The sequence below is a fragment of the Scyliorhinus torazame genome, chromosome 4 (genome assembly GCF_047496885.1).
Source record: "Scyliorhinus torazame isolate Kashiwa2021f chromosome 4, sScyTor2.1, whole genome shotgun sequence".
In the NCBI taxonomy this organism is placed as follows: Eukaryota; Metazoa; Chordata; class Chondrichthyes; order Carcharhiniformes; family Scyliorhinidae; genus Scyliorhinus; species Scyliorhinus torazame.
This window is the reverse complement of record NC_092710.1, coordinates 183,277,904-183,303,278: the sequence shown is the minus strand read 5'-3', so window position 1 is coordinate 183,303,278 and position 25,375 is coordinate 183,277,904. Positions and strand designations below refer to the sequence as shown.

General features: G+C 46.6%; 1 protein-coding gene across 13 annotated transcripts in view; it reads left to right on the top strand.

Annotated features, from left to right (window-relative positions):
- LOC140410628 (dystrobrevin beta) overlaps positions 1-25,375 on the top strand; it is a 964,620-nt gene that overhangs the window by 744,677 nt on the left and 194,568 nt on the right. For 11 of the 13 annotated variants that reach the window (XM_072498957.1, XM_072498958.1, XM_072498963.1 and 8 more), the window contains 2 exons: positions 4,324-4,411; positions 15,675-15,760. In XM_072498957.1, the coding sequence (XP_072355058.1) occupies positions 4,324-4,411; positions 15,675-15,760 (174 nt within the window). The remainder of the gene's footprint in view (positions 1-4,323; positions 4,412-15,674; positions 15,761-25,375) is intronic. The other 2 variants (XM_072498965.1, XM_072498960.1) reach the window with 1 other exon arrangement.

The following is a 25,375-nucleotide window of genomic DNA, read 5'->3' as shown; positions in this document are numbered from 1 at the left end:
GCCACAAGTTGCAAGGCACAGGCCCACGGAGTTGTGGGCAAGTTTATTTCATTCACCCAAGGGATGTGGGTTTGCTGGCTAGGAGAGTGGAAGTGACACGAAAGAGCCATTTGTTCACCACTGACCTCAAATTATGAGCCATTATCATAGAGATATATGTGTGAAAGGTACTATACTCTTGGACTCCTCTGAATCCACAATTACTCATTCTATTTTGAGTGAAATTAAGTCATCATCAGGGCTGGTTCACTCAAGTTAAGAACAGAGACAGACTCTTCATAGAATTTACACTGCAGAAGGAGGCCATTCAGCCCATCGTGGCTGCACCAGCCCTTGGGAAGATCACCTACCCAAGCCCATGCCTCCACCCTATCCCCGCAACCCAGTAACCCCACCTCACCTTTTTCTTTGGACACTAAGGGCAATTTAGCATGGCCAATCCACCTAACCTGCACATCTTTGGACTGTGGGAGGAAACCAGAGCACCCGGAGGAAACCCACGCAGACACTGGGAGAACGTGCAGACTCAAAAATAGACTTGCGGATAAAAAGTTGGTAGAGAAATACAAGTCCCAGAACACCTTACAGTCAGTTAGGTACATTTGAACTGTAGATAATTTTATGCAGGAAACATGGCAGAACAATTGTGCACAACAAGCTCCCACAAACAACAATTTGATCATGACCAGATAACGTTCCTTTTAGTGTTGATTGAGCGTAAATATGGGTCAAGACAGCTCCCTAACCTTCTTCAAGATAATGTCATGGGATCTTTTTAAAAAAATATATTTATTAAAGTTTTTTAACACAAATGTTCTCCCTTACAAACAATAACCCCCCCCCCCCCCCCCGTAACAAAAAAAAAAACGAGAAATCGCGCAGAGCAAGATATATACATGGCAAAATGATATATTTACACAGCTTTGTACACTGGCCCTCACCCGTACGTGCCAGTTTCCCCAACCCTTCATGTTATCTCTTGCTCCGCATCTTGGGGGGCCGAGCCCCAACCTTAAGGGGCTAGGCCCGCGCCGAACTAATTTCCGCCCCGCCAGCTGACGGAAAAGGCCTTTGGTGCCCCGCCAGCTGGCGCGGAAATGACATCTCCCGGCGGCGCATGCGCGGGAGCGTTAGCGGACGCTCACGGCATCCCCACGCATGCGCTGTGGAGGAAGTCTCTTCCGCCATGGTGGAGACCGTGGCGAAGGCGGAAGGAAAAGAGTGCCCCCACGGCAAGGGCACCCCCCCGGGGCCAGATCGCCCTGCGCCCCCCCCCGGAGCCCGCCCGCGCCGCCTTGTCCCGCCGGTAAGGTAGGTGGTTTAATCTACGCCGGCGGGACAGGCATTCTAGCAGCGGGACTTCGGCCCATCCGGGCCGGAGAATCGCGGGGGGGGGGGGCCCCGCCAACCGGCGCGGCGCGATTCCCGCCCCCGCCGAATATCCGTTGCCGGAGAATTCGGCAACCGGCGGGGGCGGGATTCACGCCAGCCCCCGGTGATTCTCCGACCCGGCGGGGGGTCGGAGAATCTTGCCCCTTATCTGAAAGATGCCACCTCTTAACAGTCCATTACTCCCTCAGTATTGCACAGAGGTGTTAGCCTGGATTTTTATTTGCTCAAGTCTCTGGGATGGGACTTGAACCCACAACTTTCTGCCTTAGAGTCAAGAGTGCTACCAACTGAGCCAAGCTGACACTGAGGAGAAAGGTTACGTTGTTCTAAGCACACAAAGTTTCCTTCTGGGAAATTGCCTTTCCTGATTGAAACAGCAGGTCAGATATTGTTCAGCTATCACTAGCTCAGTCCTGCCATAAGGCTTGTCTGCTCAGCTTCAGTGAATAGTTTCAAGTATTGAGCCTGTTTTTAATTAAGGTGAATGTCGTTTTTGTCTCAGAATATCCTTTCTGAGGGATGTTGAGCCTTGAAGCATAGGATGTTTTGAGGTGAGCGCTTAATTATTTTATTAGAGGTTCAATCTTGGGGAACCTTTAAAAAGACAGCCCCAAAGTTTCATTATCCTTCACCTCTGCTTGATGATGAGTTGCACTGCACCATTTGTCACCTCCTGTAATCCTGGGCAGGTATATATTTTGGGTGGGCAGTCAAAACTATTTACAATACATCTGGGAACCCTGGTTAAATGGGGCTGAGGAATGAGGTTACAAAGAGAGAATGAGGGACGGGATCATTGTTAAATATAAACACATGATGAAAATTAAAACTGTTAATTTTGAGGAAAGGAGGCAGTATAAAAATCAGCAACAGTAGGGTTAATGAACATGCAGGACTTGGTGCAAGACAGGATTTGGATACCAGAGTTTGAGTAGCAGAATGAACAGACATTTTTAGATGGTGGACCATGGAGTAGAGCCGGATTTTCCAACATGCAGCCCACAGGGCAAAATCCGACCTGCCATAACTCTTTAGCCGGCCCGCAGAGCCAACAATCAAAAGACAGGTACGTGAGGTGAAAGATTCCGCAAGGAGCTGCTCCTCCAATAACAGACCGCTTCTCTCCCACGTTTGCTGCTGACAGGCTCAGCAAATTAAAGTAATTTTAATTAAAGCTAAGTGTTATTCCTCCTCTTTAGCTGCAATTTCTATTATGGATGATAATGGCATAGTGTAGGTTAGATGGCTTTTGTTTTGGTGCAACATCGTGGGCCGAAGGGCCTGTACTGCGCTGTATCGTTCTATGTTCTACTTGGAGCTGTGGTTATGGTCTTAATTCATATGGAATGAAGGGAAAGGTTGCCTTTTGTTAAAGTAGTCGTGAATGGGACTTGGAACCAGAGGAAAATATAGAAATGGTGGGCTTACAGCTTTCAGATGCTGAGATTTGGGCCTGGAGTGAGATGCAAAGTAGGTATTGAAGTTAATGAGAGTGGCAGCATAAGAGCCTGGGGCGCAAGACTACGACCAGGTAGACGTTTAGCTGTGGATGAAATGGTGCACTTCATGACTGATTTTCCACAGTGAAAAATAACTATGGATTGAGACTGCGTTCTGTTTGTGATTAAATTAATTTAAGAATACGCTGTATAGCTGTGCGGGGAAATTGCTTTTACACATTAAACATAAAATTGTAATTGGGTCATTTGTATGTTTATGACATTACCAAACATCATGTGCAAAAAACATTCTCACATTTTTCCAAAAATCTAATAACATCTGTTAATCAAATGTTCTGTCAATATAGTTGCCTTAACTTACCACTTCAGCTCATCACGAAAGTGGATTCCCTTTGAGGGAAATTAAACTTGCTCAAGATTTCCCCCAACATTCCATACTCAGTCTATTCATACAATTCTATTAGTCAGATCTGCAATTAGAATATCTAGCTTTATCAGGGCAATTCAAGGCATATGCAAATAACTATTTAATTGTTTCCATTGCTGTCCTTTGGAAATTAAGAAACACAAAAATCTGCTCTTTTATCTTTGACTATAATTTATGTTGGTATAAGATCGCCCTTGGTACATCTTTGAGAGCCTTGAGAATGGTTGTTCAAAACAGATTTTAAAATTATTTTATTTTCTCAGAAATAGAGTATTGGTCAATGATATGTTCATACATTGGGCAAAACACCTAGGGCGCGATTCTCCCATGCCGCGCCATATGGGAGAATCGCCGCTCGTGCCATTTTTTCCCGCGGCGCCGATCCGACGGCGATTCTCCGAGGAGCCAGCGCCGTTCACACCTGCTCGTAGCCGGCAGGAACTCTGCGCCTAGGATCGGGGACGGCCTGTGGGCCGGGGAAAAGCACTCCTTCACTGGGGGAGGCCTCCGATGGGGTCTGGCCCGCGATCGGGGCCCACGATCGGCGGGCCGGTCTCTCCAGCCCCGGCCCTATTTTATTACGCGGCCGGCCCCTGAACCCCCGCGCCATGTTGCGTCGGGGCCGGCGCGCTGAGGAAGACCCCACGCAGTCGCGGGTTGGTGCAGCGCCCATTTGGCACCGGGAAGGGAGACTGGAGCGGCGTCAACCGCTCCAGTGCCGTGCTGGCCCCCTGTGGGAGCCAGAATCAGTAGTGCCCCCGCCCGTTTCGCGCCATCGGTGCGAACACTCTGTCCCCATTTCGGAGAATCTCACCCAAGATTTTTACTTTCACATAATTTATGATTTTTGCCAATAGACTTGGATCAAACAGTGTCAAGCCCAGCCTTACATGATTGGATGGTGAGTGAGTGCCTCACCTCCAGAATCTCTGAACACACAAATAGGCTTCAATCCCATTAACTTTGGTGGGAAGAGATTCGCTGCCTGAAAATAAAGGTTAATTTCGAAAAGGTTTTTATTTTATGTTTATGTTTTATGTTTAGTGTCTTGGACAGTCCGAGCCGATTGGATGAAGAACACAGGCTGATTGCTCGGTATGCTGCCCGACTAGCTGCAGAAGCTGGAAACACAGTAAGTACCACAGCCTTCCTTATTCCACTTAATCATTTATTTCAGGCCTTGGGCTTGACAACTGACACAGATTAAATTACAGCTATTTAGATCAAAGGATATGGATGGCATAGTTTTTGTAAGGTGCACAGTAATTGACCTTTGCCTTGATTTTCGGGCATTCATCCGATCAAAGGGTTACAAGCAATGTTATGAATCCTCGGAGTGAATTGAGTGGCTTATAATGGTTGAACCAAAGGAAGCATTACAGCCTTGAAATGCTTCCAGAGTATCCCTTGTACATAAAGCATATAGTCTTATGATTGTGATTTAAGATAGAAGCTATCTGTTTGATCTTAGCTCTCTGTTCCATTCCATACAATTGCACCCAGGGAGTGACTGATGAATGTGCATGTTCAATGGATTAACTATATATCAGCGTAGACTTCCGGGTGCGGCTATGCAGAGCTAGGTCGCATATTCGGTAGCTCCCGCTTGGAACGGACTTTTGGGCTCTTTTACAGGGCCCCCACGGCATTTGTTTGACATTTCCCGGTGTGGGAAGAAGATTGCAGCATTCCCCTGACAGTGTCCCCCAGGAATGTTATGTCTTTTGGCTACCAGACCTGGCAGAAACAGTAAGAATTTGGCTTGAGCTGCAGCAATAGACAAAGGCCTCTTCCAGCATGCAGGCGGGGGAAGGGCAAGCTTAAAGCTGCAATCTGACTTGACTCTATCAAAGGTGAATTCTAGCAGCAGAGGGAACAACTGTGAAAAGATCTACCAAGGCAATTGAAGAAGCAGGGACGAGGCTTCCGGTGGCGGCCATGGAGGAGTAGGTCGCGCATTCGGCAGCTCCCGTCTGGAACTGACACTCAGACCTTTTTCAGGAGTTTCCATAGACTTTTTGGGGCAGACAGGTGAAGCGAACACTGCCAAAAGGATTCCCTCTCGACTTCCGGTTGCGGCTATGCGGAGCTAAGCCGCACGATTCGGCAGCTCCCGCTACCACGGACTTTCGGGCTCGTTAGAGGAGCCCCAACGGAACTTTTTTTTGACGCAGCCGTGGGGAAGGGAAGACAGAGGTCCCCCTCCAACTTCTATGAAACGGACCAGAAGTGTAACGGCCAAAGGAGCGGCACTGGAGCAACGGGAGAAGCGAGGGAAAGAAAACAAAATGGCGGCGGCCAGGGACAAAGGGGAGCTGCAGGAGTTCATCAAGCGCTGCTTCGAGGAGCAGCGCGAGGAAATGCGCAAGGAGATGTTGGCGCCTATGCTTTCGGCAATTGACGGACTCGGGATCACCCAGAAGGCCCACGAAGCTAAGATCCAGGAGGTACAGAAAAGAGTCAGTCAGAACGAGGACGAGTTCATGGGCCTGGCGGTGAGAGTGGAGCAGAACGAGGCGCTACACAAGAGGTGGGCGGGAAGACTCGAAGACCTGGAGAACAGGTCGAGGAGAAAGAATCTGCGAATCCTGGGTCTCCCTGAGGGAGTGGAGGGGGCTGATGCCGAGGCATACACGAGCACGATGCTCGAGGCGATGATGGGCACGAAGGCCCCTTCGAGGCCGCTGGAGTTGGACGGGGCACATCGGGTGCTGGCGAAGAAGCCCCAGGCAAATGAGCCGCCAAGGGCGATGGTGGTGAGTTTCCACAGGTTCACCGACAGAGAGTGGGTCCTGAGCTGGGCCAAGAAGGAGCGGAGCAGTAAGTGGGACAATGCAGAGATCCGAATATACCCGGACTGGAGCACGTAGGTTGCAAAGCGGAGTGCGGGTTTCAACCGGGCCAAAGCGGCGTTGTACCGGAAAGAAGTGAAATTCGGAATGCTGCAGCCAGCGCGACTGTGGGTCATATACAAGGGCCAACACGATTACTTCGAAACGCCTGAAGAGGCGTGGACCTTTGGACAAGCCGAAAAGTTGGACTCTAACTGAGGGTTTGTGAGGGGGGGGGGGGATGTATTGGGGTTTGATGTGCGATGGTTGTTGTATATAGGGGGTCAATCACGCGCAGGAAATGTTACATGGGCTGGGGGAGAGAGACAAGGCCGCGACAGGAGCTGCGCCAGAGGGGGCGGAGCGGAGTGGGCTTTGGAAAAGCGGGAAGGGGAACGAAGGAATGCATATGGATTGGGAGACTCCCACGCGGGGAGGTCAATGGGACGGTGGGGGAAGCCGGGGTCAGCAGGCATCAGCTTACTTACGGGAGTGACATGGGGGGAGCAAAAAAGCTAGACACGGGTCTAGAGGGGGGGGGTGTGGGGGAGAAGGGTTGCTGCTGCACTGGCCGAAAGGGAATGGGACACAGAAGAGGTGGCCGGGACGGGGGTCCCCCCTCTGGGGGACTGGAGGGTGAGGGAGGCGTGGACACGGGACTGGCCCAGAAAAGGAGATGGCTAGTCGGCGGGGTGTGGGGGGGGTGAGAGCCCCTCCAATCCGGCTGATAACGTGGAACGTGAGCGGCCTGAATGGGCCGGTGAAGAGGGCTCGAGTGTTCGCGCACTTAAGGGGACTGAAGGCGGACGTGGCCATGCTCCAAGAGACACACCTGAAGGTGGCGGACCAGGTCAGGCTAAGAAAGGGATGGGTAGGACAGGTATTCCACTCGGGACTGGACGCGAAGAATAGAGGGATGGCAATATTGGTGGGAAAGCGGGTGTCATTCGAGGCCAAGACTATTGTAGCGGAAAATGGAGGGCGATATGTAATGGTGAGCGGTAGGCTGCAAGGGATGTGGGTGGTTTTGGTAAACGTATACGCCCCGAACTGGGATGATGCGGGATTCATGAAGCGCATGTTGGGGCGCATTCCGGACCTGGAGATAGGAGGCCTGATAATGGGAGGAGACTTCAATACAGTGTTGGATCGGCGGCTCTTAAACGTGATAATGATGCCATCGGAGGAGGGAGAGGCGGAGATAGTGGCAGCTATGGATGCGGAGAAGGCCTTTGACCGAGTAGAGTGGGTGTACCTCTGGGAGGTGCTGCGTAGGTTTGGGTTCGGGGTAGGGTTTATCAATTGGGTTAAGCTCCTTTACAGAGCCCCGATGGCGAGTGTAGTGACGAACCGGCGGAGGTCGGAGTACTTTCGACTGTACCGAGGGACGAGGCAGGGGTGCCCCCTGTCCCCTCTGTTGTTCGCATTGGCGATCGAACCATTGGCCATGTCATTGAGGGAGTCTAATAAATGGAGGGGGGTGGTCCGAGGGGGAGAAGAGCATTGGGTGTCGCAATATGTGGATGACCTGTTGCTGTACGTGGCGGATCCAATGGAGGGGATGGTGGAGGTCATGCTGACTCTAAGGGAGTTTGGGGAGTTTTCTGGCTATAAGCTCAATGTAGGGAAGAGTGAGCTCTTTGTATTACAGGCGGGGGACCAAGAAAGAGGGATAGGGGACCTACCGCTGAGGAGGGCGGAGGGGAGCTTTCGGTATCTGGGGATCTAGATAGCCAGGAGTTGGGGGACCCTACATAAACTGAATCTGATGAGGTTGGTGGAGCAAATGGAGGAGGATTTCAAAAGATGGGACATGTTACCGCTCTCGCTGGCGGGTAGAGTGCAGTCGGTCAAAATGGTGGTCCTTCCGAGGTTTCTGTTTGTGTTTCAGTGCCTTCCCATCGTGATCACTAAGGCCTTTTTTAAGAGAGTAGGCAGGAGTATTATGGGGTTTGTGTGGGCAAATAAGACCCCGAGAGTAAGGAGAGGGTTCCTGGAACGCAGTAGGGACCGAAGAGGGTTGGCGCTGCCAAACCTGGGGAGTTACTACTGGGCAGCAAATGTGGCGATGATCCGCAAGTGGGTTATGGAGGGAGAGGGGGCGGCATGGAAGAGGATGGAGTCGGCGTCCTGTAAAGGAACGAGCCTGGGGGCGTTGGTGACGGCACCGCTGCCGCTCTCGCCGACAAAGTACACCACAAGCCCAGTGGTGGCAACGCTAAGGATCTGGGGCCAGTGGAGACGGCACCGGGGTGCAATGGGAGCATCGGTGTGGTCCCCGATCAGGGGTAACCATCGGTTTGTCCCGGGGAAGATGGACGGGGGGTTCCAGAGCTGGCATCGGGCGAGGATTGGAAGAATGGGGGACCTGTTCATCGATGGGACGTTTGCGAGCCTAGGGGCACTGGAGGAGAAGTTTGAGTTACCCCCGGGAAATGCCTTTAGATATATGCAGGTGAGGGCTTTTGTGAGGCGACAGGTGAGGGAATTCCCGTTGCTCCCGGCACAAGAAGTTCAAAATAGGGTGATCTCGGGTGTATGGGTCAGGAAGGGCAAGGTGTCGGAAATACACCAGGAGTTGAAAGAAGAGGGGGAAGCGCTGGTAGAAGAGTTGAAGGGTAAATGGGAGGAGGAGCTGGGGGAGGAGATCGAGGAAGGTCTGTGGGTTAATGCCCTAGGTAGGGTTAATTCCTCATCCTCGTGTGCCAGGCTCCGCCTGATACAATTTAAGGTGGTCCACAGAGCGCACTTGACGGGGGCGAGGTTGAGTAGGCTCTTTGGGGTAGAGGACAGATGTGGAAGGTGCTCAGGGAGCCCGGCGAACCATGTCCATATGTTTTGGTCATGCCCGGCACTGGAGGGGTTCTGGAGAGGAGTGACGGGAGCAATATCTCAGGTGGTGAAAGTCTGGGTCAAGCCAAGCTTGGGGCTAGCAATATTTGGAGGAGTGGACGAACCGGGAGTGCAGGAGGCGAAAGAGGCCGGCATTCTGGCCTTTGCGTCCCTAGTAGCCCGGCGAAGGATCTTGCTAATGTGGAAGGAGGCGAAGCCCCCCAGGCTGGAGGCCTGGATAAATGATATGGCTGGGTTCATAAAGTTGGAGAGGATTAAGTTTGCCTTGAGAGGGTCTGCGCAGGGGTTCTACAGGCGGTGGCAACCGTTCCTAGACTATCTCGCGGAGCGTTAGAGGAAGGTCGGTCAGCAGCAGCAGCAACCTTGGGGGGGGGGGGGGGGGGGAGGGGGGACTGCCTGGGTGGGTGGATGAGCAAGAGATAACATGAAGGGTTGGGGAAACTGGCACGTACGGGTGAGGGCCAGTGTACAAAGCTGTGTAAATATATCATTTTGCCATTATATATCTTGCTCTGCGCGATTTCTCGTTTTTTTTGTTGCAAGGGGGGGGGGATTATTGTTTGTAAGGGAGAAAAATTGTGCTAAAAACTATATATCTGCATAGATTGTAAAATTTAGGGACTTTGATGTATAAAATCATTTTAAATAAAATCACAAGTTCTGAATTCTTAACCTGGAGCAAAGAGGTTCTTAGTTGTGCTTGGCCTATCAGTGTACATATAACTAGTATTTGTGAATTAAGTAGAATTTATAAATAAAATGTAAAATATACTTGCCACCTGGAAATACTTTATCCTCCGAAGGCCTAGCGTTCCTTGAATGCTGACAATACAGCCAATGTTTCTTCTGTCTCAGAAGTAATGGCTAACTGGAAGCTGTATACTATTGAAGCGATGATAAAACTACACCAACAGAAATACTAATTTTCCAACTTTGACCCCCCATTCTCATTATTCCTCCTTTACTTGGAGGTAGTCCGAATTGCCCTTTTCATTGGCTATAAGTAAGTGTCATTCAGCCTTTGCAGCCCGTTTCATAAGTCGTATACTGAGACACAGCTCAATCTTTTACTTCCTTATACCCAGAGTTTATATTTTATTGTGAACAAATACTGCATTCTTTAGATACAGATTACTAACGTATAAACAATGTCCCATCCTCTTGTCAATCGTACACCTATCATAAACATTCACATGAACATTCTCTGACCCATTTCTACAAATGGTAAAACCATTAAGAACAAATGTAAAAAAAACACTTCCGACCATAATGTCACAAAATAAAGCTTCCCCCAAGTACAGATCAATTAAAGCATTGCATGGTTTGTTTACAAATAAGGGATCATCCTAAGTATAAACTAGTGATTTCAACTCTTTTAGCTATTCCTTCAAAGCAGACAACTTTTTGAATTCAGACTCAAAGGTACCATCAGTCATAAACTGGTTCCTGACAAGTAACTGCCTTCCTGTTACTCAATGACCTTGATTGATAATTGTCTAACAGAAATTCAAACTGAACTATTTAAAAAGTGGTTAATTAAAAATTTTATTTTCTCCCTGTACAAAACCCTTCGAAATATAATAATATTATCAAAGTCTTACAATATTGTTACAATTATGTGACTACAAGATATATTTTGATACAGTAGCTTTAAATTTAGGATGAATGAAGGCGGTTGTGTGATCTGACCCGCAATCTGCCTGACAGTAAACCTGGGTGATTTGATTGTTAAAGATCAAAGGAGGGCTTAGATTGTTTTACTGGATAGAAGGTGCAAGATATTTATGCTTTGAGACAAAGGCAGAAGCCTCTGAGTTTACAATGAGTAGATATTGAGTGTCCCAAAGTCCCAGAAAGGCATTAGTATCAGGTTGTAAACAGTTATGCTGTAAACTGTCAATTTACTTCCAAGGTGAAAGTGAGTTATGGCCAAGGTAACTAATTTGCATTTCGACTTGAATGCAAGGTTAATGTGTTTCTCGTTGCTATAGGGAAGAGGGCAGAGGAAGCCACCTCTGAAACCAGGTTACAGGCTTCTCGACAAATCAATGAATATCTCATATAGATAGCGATATTGTGTGGTCAGCAGATGGAAGAAGAGCTTGGCTGTTGCAAGCTACCGTGGCTGGATTCAGAGGGAAGTGATCTCTTGTTGAGGAGATGCATCCTGTAACCACCTAACAATTCCTGGAGATTTGTCCTGGCATGACCAAGGGAAAAAGAATCACCAGAATAGGTTTCCTGCTGATGGTGGATTTAAGAAACTCTCCAACATTGAGGGAAGTGCCTGGAGGTGGCCACTCAACATTACTAAGAGAAACAGGATGCAGGAACCCATTGGAAACATGGAGCAACTGTGGATGGCTTGCTTAGAAGGACTGCAAGTCCACAGGGAGTGTGATGTGTGTTAAGTGTAAAACGGAAAGTTCCTCTCTGGGGTTTAAAGTAAAAGTCGCCTCCAAAAAGAAAATAGTGTTCAATCAATAGTTCTTTTTTAATCATTTATCACAGTAAATGTTTTAAAATGTGAAATCTTGCCTTGTCATTCTTTCAGCTAGTAACTGGAAGTTGGAATCTCTTCTAAAAGCTATCGATCTTTACAAAGATTGTACAATATTAGGCTGCTGCATCCTTAAACATTCTCGGTAAGATATATTGGAGAAAAAGTGCTTTTGATCAGTTGGATTACAAGAGTAAAAGGTGTACTTAGCTGGTAGCAGTTTGACTCGGCTTTGCTCATTGTTGAGAAACAGCCACCCCATTCCATTCTGTTATGCTAGGTCCATATTAACACAAAACTAGAGCTTGAATCAAAGCATGCCCTGAAGAGCTCGAATCAAATGTCCTTCAGACTTTCACAATCCTCCCAGTACAAGTCAGTGAGTACTTTGTTGGGTTTTTTACATTGACAATTGTATTTGTCGTTTAAAGTAACTATTCAAGGCATAGCATGGAGATCAATTTACAATGCATTGATTGAAAGTTCTTGCAAATTTGTCTGTGCAGTATAGCTGGTTGGAGTTTATTAATGCAGGTTGTAAGTCTGAGTAAATGTCACTGAATTTTATTTGATTGCCTTTGGGAGATGGAGATTAATTGCTCTTGTGATTTATCTTGGGGTTTACCTGTCGTTAAGCATTGCCCTCAGGAGATTGAGTAGGTTGCGTAGGGTGAATTGGCTGTCAAGGGAATTAACTTAATGAACAAATTGCCTTTTTATCTTTAGTTTCTGAAGTTTTTGTCTTCATGGGGGAGAATGGCCATGGATAATTCTGCATAAAGTACAGTTAGGGGCAACATGAACAATTTACGTAATCACTAATTTGGAAATTGATTTGCCAATTTTTTTCGTGACGCCAGTCATAGCAGGCTTCTTTTCACAGGCGTGAGAATGTGGCAGAAATTCATTCAAGTTAAATTATTCATATTTGCTGCAACATTGACCTCTATCACAATGCTGAAATATCGCACTCTGCAGTATTAAACATATACAGTGGTTTCGGCTAAGTATTGAAAACAACAGTAAAGGATCTGATTTATCGCAATTCCAGGATTTTCTGTAAGCAAATCTAACGTTCGATTTCTTTCCCTTCCTCTGCCTTGGCTTAAATATGATTTGAGACAGAGAGCACAATTTCCCCTCCGATCCACTTGTAAGCTGAAAAAGAGTCATATATTAGTGTACCCTCTCCTCTCCCCTTTGAATTTACCATCTCCGGATTGAAAGATGAATTGCCTGTCAGATAAGTACTTCCAGTAGTGAAGTTATGATTGGGAACTTGATAGCAGAGGGATCAAACAGTCGTTCAGAATGAGAGGTAAGAAGGGAAATTGGGTTGGATGTTCTTTTTATACAAAGGGTCATTTACTTGTGTCGCAAGTTACAGGGAGAACTTTTGAAGCAGATCGGATCAAAAGCTCAGGTAGGTGTGTTTATGGAGAAAGGAATATTTGAGATATGGTGCTGAGTAGACTGTCAATCCGACAAAAATAAATGAACTTGTTGATGGTCCTTGCCTGTTTTTAAATATTCTCTGTTCAGATTGGTCTCCATTCCAGTAGAATCAAAGCTCTTGTGATATTTTAAATATGTATGCACACTTAGTTATGAGTATGTCCTCATTTATATCTTGTGAGCTTATTTATGCTCATGCTAGTGCATGAGTCGCAGAAAGTTGGTTTTCAGGTGCAACAGGTGATAAAGAAGGCAAATGGAATTTTGTCCTTCATTGCTAGAGGGATGGAGTTTAAAACTAGGGAGGTTCTGCTGCAATTGTATAAGGTGTTAGTGAGGCCACACCTGGTCTCCTTACTTGAGAAAGTTTTGGTCTCCTTACTTGAGAAAGGATGTACTGGCACTGGAGGGTGTGCAGAGGAGATTCACTAGGTTAATCCCAGAGCTGAAGGGGTTGGATTACGAGGAGAGGTTGAGTCGACTGGGACTGTACTCGTTGGAATTTAGAAGGATGAGGGGGGATCTTATAGAAACATATAAGATTATGAAGGGAATAGATAGGATAGATGCGGGCAGGCTGTTTCCACTGGTGGGTGAAAGCAGAACTAGGGGGCACAGCCTCAAAATAAGGGGAAGTAGATTTAGGACTGAGTTTAGGAGGAACGTCTTCACCCAAAGGATTGTGAATCTATGGAATTCCTTGCCCAGTGAAGCAGTAGAGGCTCCTTCATTAAATGTTTTTAAGATAAAGATAGATAGTTTTTTGAAGAATAAAGGGATTAAGGGTTATGGTGTTCGGGCCGGAAAGTGGAGCTGAGTCCACAAAAGATCAGCCATGATCTCATTGAATGGTGGAGCAGGCTCGAGGGGCCAGGTGGCCTACTCCTGCTCCTAGTTCTTATGTTCTTATGTTCTTATTAGGAGCAAATGCTAACCCTTGTCAGTTAGCATATATGTGTGCTGTTCACCCCTATCCGCATAGACATCAATTGTCACCTCACTCCTCCAATGTATTAGAAATAAAACTCCCAACCTAGCGTTTAAATTTCTCCAGGGCCAAGCTCACTGACATCTCTGACACCTCAATCAGATAGTCAATCGACCCTCAGCTCTCTAATCCTCTTACTCTGTTCACTGGAAATTAAAAGATGTTTCTACTGGATTCCTTTTTAAAAATAAATGTAGAGCACCCAATTCTCTTTTTCCAATTAAGGGGAAATTTTACATGACCAATCCACCTACCCTGCACACCTTTGGCTTGTGGGGGTGAGACCCACGCAGACATGGGAAGAATGTGCAAACTCCACACAGACAGTGACCCAGAACCGGGATCGAACCTGGGACCTCAATGCCGTGAGGCAGCAGTGCTAACCACTGCACCACCGTGCTTCCCTGTTTCTAGGACTGTTTTCATTAGAATGACGGAGGTTGAAGGGTGACCTGATAGAGGTCTATAAGATTATGAGGGGCATGGATAGAGTGGATGGGTAGGCACTCTTTCACAGGGTGGAGGGGGGTCAGTCACCAGGGGGCATAGGTTAAAGGTCAGTGGGGCAATGTTTAGAGGAGATGTGCGAGGCGAGTTTTTTTACACAGAGGGTGGTGAGTGCCGGAACGCGTTGCCAGGGGACGTTGAGGAAGCAGATACATTAACGGCGTTCAAAAGGCATCTTGGCAAACACATGGATAGGATGGGTATAGACTGATACGGCACAAGGAAGTGCTGAGGGTTTGGGCAAAGGGTTTTCATGACCGGTACAGGCTTGGAGGGCCGAAGGGCCTATCCCTGTGCTGTATTGTTCTTTGTTCTACTGGATCCCTGAACCCTCAATAGGAATCTCTAAGTCTCTGCTATTTCACTGCCCTGAGTTCAGTTTGTGTGTAAAGAGGAAGTCTGCTGTAGTTACGATGCCAATGTACAACATCTGTATTTAAAAAGTGAATTCCCATGTCCCAAACTCTCTAACATTGACCAGTTTCACCAGAGAAGCTGAACTGACTTAAACAAAGAACAAAGAAAAATTACAGCACAGGAACAGGCACTTCGGCCCTCCAAGCCTGCGCCGATCCAGATCCTCTATCTAAAACTGTCGCCTATTTTCTAAAGAACAAAGAAAAATCTGAAATATAAGTGCATAATAATTGTTACAACTCACTCAGATAATCAGGCAGTGAAGGGGAAATGGAACGTAATCTTTATCCACTTAGAAGCTTTTATTTTACAATATATGGATTACATAACAAGCATCTATAATCCAACAACCACAGTTTCAGCCTGCACCTGTATATCCGAGCGCAGGTGAATCCCCAAAAATACACCACCTGAATACAATTAAACACCAACTTAAAGTATACTTTAATTTTGAAAGAATTTTAGCATGTTGTCCTTTCACAATGACATGACCTAGTAGTTAACAATAATCGTCCCCTAAGCTGCTTAAGGCGAGAGGCATACTACAGGACCCGCCATGGAAAATTTGGGGGCTAGGCCAAAAGTCCATTGATAGGCAAGGAGACAAGATAATCTATGATCTATTCTATGATCTATGATCCTGGCAGCAGGCAGGACTGTACAATGGCACCCTGCAGCTCCTGCTCAGTGATATTGGTCCTGACGTACATGATGTCATTCATAGTTCAATCTTGCCAACTGGAGAAGAACATTACATTGCTGAGGAGAGAGGATGGCAGGGAAAACAATAAAGTTAGCTGCTGAATATATGTTTGTTGTTAAATTGTATTATTTGCTATTTTAGCAGCGTTCAACATCAGAACTGGCTTTCAACTTCGATGCAAACAAGCAGCAGCGGCAGTTAATTGCAGAACTGGAAAATAAAAATAGGTAAGAAAAATCTTACTGAGTGCCCTGGCAGTGGCACCACGGGAGCACTTGGTTCCAGCACTGATTGGTACTGAGCGTGATGTTCATAAAACGATTTGTCCTCAAGTTCTTCAGAAGGCTACTTAACAGTGGGCAACGGAAAATAGCAAGAACTACAAAGAGAGAATATGAGCAGAAACCTGCAAGGGAAATCAAGATTAACACATTCAAGTTTTACAATTACACTCAAAGAAAAAGAATAGTCAAGAGTAATGCATCCTTTTAGAATCAGATGTGGGTAATATTGCAAATTAAACTAAGGAAATAGCAGAACTTTGCATAATTACCTCGTGTCGGCTCTCGGAAGAAGATAAAAATCTGACATTCCGGAAAAACTAATAATGGAACAAGAACTGGAACTCGCTAATATTAACAGAAGCATGGAAATAGTATTTTTTAAAAGTAATAGCATCAAAAGCTGATGGGAATACCACCAGGTTATTCTGATGATTTGAATTCCAAGGCTTTATGCATTCACTGTACCCCTGCCAATGCAAAATGGCCACCAATCACTCTGCGCATACACACTGATCTGTGCACATGCAGAAATTCAATGATGTCACTCTGCTGCACCAAGCCTGCCAGAAAGTGTTTTTTGATGAGAGACAAAATGCTATGGTGGTGGTATGATTGACAGGCATATTGACCATTGGGCAGGCTGGGGAGTGGGGAGCCAAAAGGTGGGAGGCGCTGGTGGAACCACTCTCCCAAATCCAGCCTCAGATATTACATTGTCTTGAACCAAGATTTTGTTTTGAGGCTTATCCACAAAGAAGGTGAAGAGAGGGGGAACACTCCTTGTTTATTTATGGCTGCTGACTACTCCGTCGCTCACAATGACCTGAAAGAGTAAAACATTACAACTGCACATGCACGGCGTTGGTAACAAACGCAGCCGTGAGGAAATTGTTGATCCTTTAGCTATAATCTTCCAATGTTGCTACAATTCAGGAATAAATGAGTAATAAACAAGTCTGTCGATGTAGTTTATTTGGATTTCCAAAAGGCATTTGACAAGGTTCCACGTAATGTACAGTTGGGTAAAATTGATACTTCTGAAATATGAGACAAATAAATTATCTCGTTCGGAGAATTGTTAGATGATAACATAAGGACAAGAACTTGAATTGGCAGAAGATAGACTGTCCCATAAAGATTTGTGCTGGGGCTTTACCAAAAAAACGATCGACACATATACCTTTTAAATGGTGAAAAGCTAGAACAAAGGAGGTTCATGCACATGAAGTGTAGTACTTCGGTAAAAAGATTAATGGAATGTTAGGGTTAGTGAAAAGCTGTGTACAGCTTGGATTTTGTTTATTTGGATTTTGTAAATTGTCACGTGTACCAAGGCACAGGTGAAGTATTTTTCCGCGAGCAGTTCAACAGATCATTAAATACATGAAAAGAAACGGAAATAAAAGAAAATACATAATAGGGCAACACAAGGTACACAATGTAGCTACATAAGCACTGGCATTGGGTGAAGCATACAGGGGTGTAGTGTTAATGAGGTCAGTCCATAAGACGGTCGTTTAGGAGTCTGGTAACAGCGGGGAAGAAGCTGATTTTGAGTCTGTTCGTGCGTGTTCTCAGACTTTTGTATCTCCTGCCCGATGGAAGAAGTTGGAAGAGTGAGTAAGCCGGGTGGGAGGGGTCTTTGATTCTGCTGCCCGCTTTCCCCAGGCAGTGGGAGGTGTAGATGGAGTCAATGGATGGGAGGCAGGTTCGTGTGATGGACTGGGCTGTGTTCATGAATCTCTGAAGTTTCTTGTGGTCTTGGGTCGAACAGTTGCCATACCAGCCAGATAGGATGCTTTCTATGGTGCATCTGTAAAAGTTGATAAGAGTTAATGTGGACATGCCGAATTTCTTTAGTTTCCTGAGGAAGTATAGGTGCTGTTGTGCTTTCAACGTGGGTGGACCAGGACAGAGTTTTGGTGATGTGTACCCTTAAGAATTTGAAACTGCCAACCATCTCCACCTCGGCCCCGTTGGTGCTGACAGGGCTGTGTACAGTACTTTGCTTTCTGAAGTCAATGACCAGCTCTTTAGTTTTGCTGGCATTGAGGGATAGATTGTTGTCGCTGCACCATTCCACTAGGTTCTCAATCTCGCTCCTGTATTCTGACTCGTCGTTATTCGAGATCCGATCCACTGTGGTCGTATCGTCAGCAAACTTGTAGATGGAGTTGGAACCAAATTTTGCCACGCAGTCATGTGTGTACAGGGAGTATAGTAGGGGGCTAAGTACACAGCCTTGCGGGGCCCCGGTATTGAGTACTATTGTGCAGGAGGTTTTGTTGTTTATTCTTACTGTGGGTTAGAAAGTCGAGGATCCAGTTGCAGAGTGGGGAGCCACGTCCTAGGTTTTGGAGCTTTGATGTGAGTTTGACTGGGATTATGATGTTGAAGGCGGAGCTGTAGTCAATAAATAAGAGTCTGGTATAGGAGTCCTTGTTGGTGAGATGCTCTGGGGATGAGTGTAGGGCCAGGGAGATGGCGTCTGCTGTGGACTGGTTGCAGCGGTATGCGAATTGTAGTGGATCAAGGCGTTCTGGGAGTATGGAGGTGATGCGCTTCATGACCAACCTCTCAAAGCACTTCATTATGACTGACGTCAGGGCCACCGGACGGTAGTCATTGAGGCACGTTGCCTGGTTTTTCTTTCGTACCGGTATGATGGTCTTCTTGAAGCAGGTGGGGACCTTGGAGCGGAATAGGGACAGGTTAAAGATGACCAGAACACATCTGCCAGCTGGTCCACACAGGCTCTTAGTGCATGACCAGTGATCCCGTCCGGACCCCTCGCCATCCGAGGGTTCACTTTCAGGAAAGCCGATCTGACTTCGGAAGCTGTGATGGTGAGTTATGGGCTGCTGGGGAACTCGACAGCGGATCGTTGGTTTCCTGCTCGAACCGAGCATAGAATGCATTGAGTTCATCGGGGAGGGGTGCGCTGCTGCTGGAGATACTGTTTGGCTTTGCCTTGTAACCCATTATGTTGTTTAGGCCTTGCCACAACCACCGAGAGTCTGTAACGCTAGTCTGTGACTCTAGCTTGGTCTGATATTCTCTCTTGGCATCTCGGATAACTTTGCGGAGGTTGTACCTGGATTTCTTGTATAGGTCAGGGTCGTCTGACTTGAACACCTCAGACCTGTCCTTCAGTAGAGAGTCAATCTGACGATTGAGCCATGGTTTCCGGTTGGGGAACGTACATACTGCTTTCTTTGGCACACAGTGATCCACACATTTGCTGATGAAGTCTGTGACGGTGGTGGCATACTCATTTAAGTTGGTCGCTGGATTCTTAAATATGGACCAGTCCACTGTCTCCAAGCAGTCACAGAGGAGCTCGTCTGTCTCCTCGGACAAGCACTGCACGACCTTCTTAGCTGGATTCTCCCGCTTGAGTTTCTGCTTGTATGCCGGGAGAAGGAGCACCGTCTTATGGTCTGATTTCCCAAAGTGCGGTCAGAGGATGGAACGGTAGGCGCCCTTTATTTTTGAGTAGCAGTGGTCAAGAGTGTTGTCACCCCTGGTGGGACAGGAGATGTGCTTGTGGAATTTTGGCAATACACTCGAGGTTGGCCTTGTTGAAGTCCCCAGCCACGATGAACAAGGCCTCCGGGTGTTCTGTTTCGTAGTTGTTTATAACTGTGTAGAGTTTGTCCAGCGCCTTCCTCACTTCTGCCTGGGGTGAGATGTAGACCACTGTGATAATGGCTGAAATGAACTCATGTGGAAGATAGTATGGGCGGCACTTCACGGCCAGGTATTCCAGGTCCGGGGAGCAGTAGGTCGCCAGGGTCACCACATCCAAGCACCAGGAGGAGTTGATGAGGAGGCAAAGCCCTCCACTCTTCACTTTGCCTGATGACGCGGTGCGGTCCGCCCGATGAATTGAGAAACCTTCAGGTTGTATGGCACAGTCCGGTGCGGCGGGGGTGAGCCATGTCTCGGTGAAACAGAGCACACAGCATTCTCTTACTTCCCTCCGAGAGATAAGTCTAACGTTAAGCTCATCCAGCTTGTTTTCGATCGCTTGTACGTTTGCCAGGAGTATGCTGGGGAGGGGAGTCTTGAAATCGTGTTGCTTCAGTCTCACCTGCAGACCACCATGTTTCCCTCGCTTCCTCGGTCGGCGGTTGCGGCTGGATGGTCCTGGGATCCGATGGGAGAAGTTTGATCTTGTGGAAGGTAGGTGTTTGCGTCTGGCGGGGTCCAGGGCACTGGAGGGACCAGGGCGCTGGTTATGTTTCCGGGGTCGCGTCTGGCAGGGTCCGGGGTGCTGGTTGAGGTAGGGGGGTTGCTGGGGGGCATGTTTGTGATCCGGACGGGTCCTGGCGTTCTGTGAGCACGGGAATACCTTGTGGCGCGTTCGGGTCCTCGCGTGGGATCTCTGCCATTTTGGGGGTCGTGGGCAGGGGCTTCCTGAGGCTGGTTCGGCTGGGTCCCGTGTTCCGTTCCAATTGGGGCACGCACTTTAGAAAGAATATATTGGTCTTGGAGGGAGTACAGCAGAGATTCACCAGGAAGTTACCACGGCTCTTGAGTTTATTTATTAGACAAGATTACATAAACTAGGCTTGTGTTCCATGCAATATTGAAGATTAAGTGGTGATTTGATTGAGGGTTTTAGAGTTTTGAAAGGAATTACTTAAGTAGGTAGAGAGAGAAATGTTTTCCTTTTGGACAGGGAGCCTCGGACAGAGGGACATAACCTTACAACCAGAACCAGGCCACTTTGGTGAGAAGTTAGGATGTACTTCTATCTGAAATGATGATGGAAGTGTTGAACTCTCTCTCTCTCTCATTAAAAAAAAATAGGTGCTAGCTCAATTACTAATATTAGATCTGAGATCAATAAAATTTTGTATGCCTATAGTATTATGAGTTATGGAGCCAAGGCAGGTAAATAGAGTTATGATACAGATTAGCCATGATCTCATTGAATGACAGAATAGATCTGAGGGGCCAAATGGCCATCTGTTGTTCATAGGATCACTACAGTGCAGAAGGAGGCCATTCGACCCATTGAGTCTGCACTGACCCTCTGAAAGAGAACCCTACCTATTCCTAGTCCCCTGCCCTATCCCTGTAAACCACCTAAACCTTGGACACTAAGGGCAATTTGGCATGGCCAATCCACCTAGCCTGCACATCTTTGGATTTTGGGAGGGAACCGGAAGAATCCCACGCAGACACAGGGAGAATGTGAAATCTCTACACAGACAGACACCCAAGGCCAGAATTGAACCCAGGTCCCTGGCACTGTGAGGCAGCAGTGCTAACCACTGTGCTACCGTGCTGCCCCTATTCCTGAGTTCACGTATGCACCTTCTTTAAAATCTGGCACAGAAATTAATGTTAGTGACTGGGGTCTCACCCGCTGGCTGGACGACAGACAAGAGCACCGTGTCATCTCCATTGAGGCACTTAACTGGCCACTCACTTGACTAGACAGCTGGTTCATGATGCAGAGCAAAGCAAACAGCATGGGTTCAATATCCGTACCAGCTGAGGTTCTTCATGACGGCCCGCCTTCTCAACCTCGCCCGTCGCCTGAGGTGTGGTGATCCTCAGGTTAAGTCACCACCAGTCAGCTCTCCCCTCAAAGGGAAAAGCAGCCTATGGGCATCCGGGAATATGGCAACTTTATCTTTACTTAAATGGCCAGCATTGGTTTTCCCTGGGATCCAGGTGTCTGGGGATGGAAAACCTGCCCACCAAGAGCTGCTAGTCAATCAGAGGCTGGAAAGTTCTCCATTGCCCATCAGTGCCACCAGGAGTGGTGGCTGCCGCCAATAATGTACCTAGCAGAGGCCTAGGGTCAACAAGGGGCCCAGGGCTACAAGTGAGCAAGGGTGCCGTATCGATTGTGGGGTAAGTGTCACTGCCCCCTCCCCCCCCCCATACTGGATCCCTCAAAATCAGGCACAAGATAACCCAGCCTCTCGGAAGCCTGCAAATAAACCCGGTGGGGGTTGTTTTTCGGGCTCACCGATGAATACCAGCAGTGTTGGGTGAGGCCCTGAGGTGGGCATTAGCGACCCACTTAGAAACCTCAATTATAGTTTAGTTGGGATGGCCAATCGCGAGCTTTTCCTCCCCAGACTTAATGGGGTGTCGCCAATCTGCACATTCCTGCCAGCTTAAATGTCCTCTCTCCTCAAAACTTGCCGCTGGGGGACATTAAACTCCATCCCTGGTGTCTGAGTTACCTCCCTGCGACATGGTTTTATAGCTTTTAAATAATATGCACGTCATGTGGGGCAATTTCAGAGGTTGTCAGTTTATCCAATGGAGCAATTTCATACTGATTTAGCATTCTATATAAATAACAGAAACAATAATAACACAATACCTTTTGGAATTATGTTTTAACTGGGAACTTCCTGATATTCTTTGTAATTCCCAAAATGGATTTCATAGTGGCAGTGTACAGTATAACTCCAACCAAACAGAAGCAAGTTCAGTATTCAGCTGTGGATGTGAAATTACCTTGTGGTGCTTTCTTCCACTATTTCAATTTCACATTGGCTGTGCTGTAGCAGCGCAAAGTGGACTTCATAAACTTAAGGCAGAAAATTTTCCTCTACATTTCTGTTGTTGATAAATGACCAACAGTGCATTTCATTCTTTACTTGAACAATTCCACCAACATGAGTTCTGCAGATTAATAGTGATACAGTGATCATACTGTAACTCTGATCTCTCCGTAATTAAAGCATTTCCTTTGTTTTTTAATACTCCAATGAAGCACCTTGGATGTTCCATTACGTTAAAAGCACAATAAGTTTTCAGTCTTGTTGTTTTCCAAACTCAGATTCAACCACCAGAAACCTTAAAGCAAGAAAGTACTGAAGCCATAAGTTTAGTGAATGTGCACTTGGGCTTAATAACTAAATCATGCTGGTGATATCCAACTCTACCCCTCCACACCTCCCTTGACCCCCTACGCCACCTCTGTGCTGTCAAATAACTTCACTTGACCATCATCCAGAATTGCATGAGCTATTAGTTTTCCATTTGGGGACATTGAAAACCTCAGCTCCAGCTCCTGTCACAAACCGGATATCCTTGCCACAATAATTCTGTTCCTGCTCCCTGGCTATTGTCCTGGGTGAATAAGACTATTTGCAATCTTACTTTCCTGTTCAGAAAAAGCATTAACGCCTGAATTTGTATTCTTTTATCTACCTCTAACATCACCCACCTTCATCCCTGCCTGGACACCTTGCAGCTGAAATCTTTATCTATGCCTTTCCCACCTCCAGCCTTGGCAATGTCAATACTCTCATGGTCAACCTGCTTCCATTTCTATACACTCTGTAATCTTCAGCTAATTCAAAACTCTACTGTCCATGTTCCATTCTGCACCACACCTTGCATCCCAACACCTTCAGTTTAAAGTCCTTATCTTTATTTCATGACCTCACTCTTTCCATATTTGTGAACTTCTCCAGCCATACAAATTTCCCTCCTCCTCAGAGCTCTTGCTGAAGAGCCCTGTTGAATCTTACCTCTTGTGAATCCCTTCCTTTGTCACCCAAAGTGACCATCCTTCCAGATACTTAGACTCTAAATCCCTCCAACTATACTAGATGCTTCCCCTCCATTTAAGATCCTCCTGAAAATCCACCTCTTTGAATCCTTTTACTGTCGTCCTCTTTAGCTCTGCTTAATTTTATTTGACTATGTCTCTGAAACACAGTGGGACATTTTTATATGTATGAGACACTGTATAAATGGGCAGCATGGTAGCAAAGTGGTTAGCACTATTGCTTCACAGTGCCAGGGACCTGGGTTCGATTCTCGGCTTGGGTCACTGTATGGAGTCTGCACGTTCTCCCCGTGTCTGCGTGGGTTTCATCCGGGTGCTCTGGTTTTCTCCCACAGTCCAAAGATGTGCAGGTTCGGTGGATTGGTCATGCTAAATTGCTCTTTGGGTCCAAAAATATTAGGTGGGATTGCTGAGTAACAGGGATGGGGTACAGGTGTGAGCTTATGTGTAGGGTATTCTTTCCAAGGGCCAGTGCAGACCTGATAGTGCCAAATAGCTTCCTTTTGCACTGTAAATTCTATGATTCTATGAAATGCAACTTGACATTGCTGCATAAGTCTCCTGTGTTTTTCTCATATTACTGTCTGCAACAATAATGAGAATACATTTGTAGTGGATGAAACAAGGGACGGCATTTTGTAAAGAGTTAATTTTAGCCGTTACTGTTTAGAGTTAAGTCAAGTTTTGGTAGGACGAATAGGGAGATAACTTAGTACTTGGAAGGGGGAGGCACGGTTGTACAGTGGTTAGCACTGCTGCCTCACGGCGCTGAGGGCCCGGGTTCGATCCCGGCCCTGGGTCACTCTCTGTGTGGAGTTTGCACATTCTCCTCGTGTCTGCGTGGGTTTCACCCCCACAACCCAAAGGTGTGCAGGGTAGGTGGATTGGTCACACTAAATTGCCCCTTAATTGGAAAAAGAATAATTGAATACTCTAAATTTATTTTTAAAAATACTTGGAAGGTGTCAGTCTAGATGGGGTATGAGAACAAAGGGATCTTGTAGTACAAATACAACAATCATTAAAATTTGTGCCACAGGTTAGCAAGGCTACTAAAAAAAGCAAATCACGTACCAGGCTTTATTTCTGAAGAGATCTAATTGAAAGGTACTGTAATGACCTCCAATTGGCATTATTGGTTGGCCAATTGGAGTATGAACTCCCTCAATGATAGCTCATTGAGGGGGCCCATATAAGCACCTGTGTAGGCATTGTGAGGGAGTCTTAAGTTGACTGGAATGCTAGCAGCACTGTTTGGAGCTGCTCTTGTATATGAGTTATTGCAAATAAATACTGGTGTGGTGATGGAACCCCTGCCTCCTGTGGATTATTACAGGTACAGAGGTAATGCCTGAACCTACAGGAAGCCTCTGTTAGACCACACTGAGTACTGCATGCAGTTCTGATCACCATATTATAAAATATGTAGAGAGGGTGGAGAGATATTAGAAATAGACGGATGTACATATCGGGAAAGGATTGACATGCTGGGTTTCTTTTCTCTTGAAAATGAAAATCGGGAGTGACCAAACAGAGATCTTTAAAATTACAAAAGGTTTTGATAGAGTGGATACAGAGAGAATATTTCCTTTTGCAGGGAAGAGCATAACTTTTTAAATATACATATTTTTATTGAAAATGTTTCATTGTAAACAAAATAACAGTTAATTCAAGTTACAATGCAAAAAGAGCACAATAAACGATCAAGAACATAACCCTCCAACACTGAACTAAATCCCTTAATAACTGCCGGAACAAAGTCTTTAAAAAAGGAAATGAATAGCTGCCATCTTAGGTAGAATTCCTCTACCGATCTTCTAATAGTGACTTGACCATTAGGTCACCCAACCAGGCCGAGGAACTGGGCGGAGCAGGATCACCACCAAAGCAGAATTTATCTCCCGGTTATTAACGAGGCAAAGACGAGGACATCCACCTTCACCCCTGTCTGCAGCACTGGAGAGCCTGATACCCCGAAAATGACCACCAACAGACATGGCTCCAGA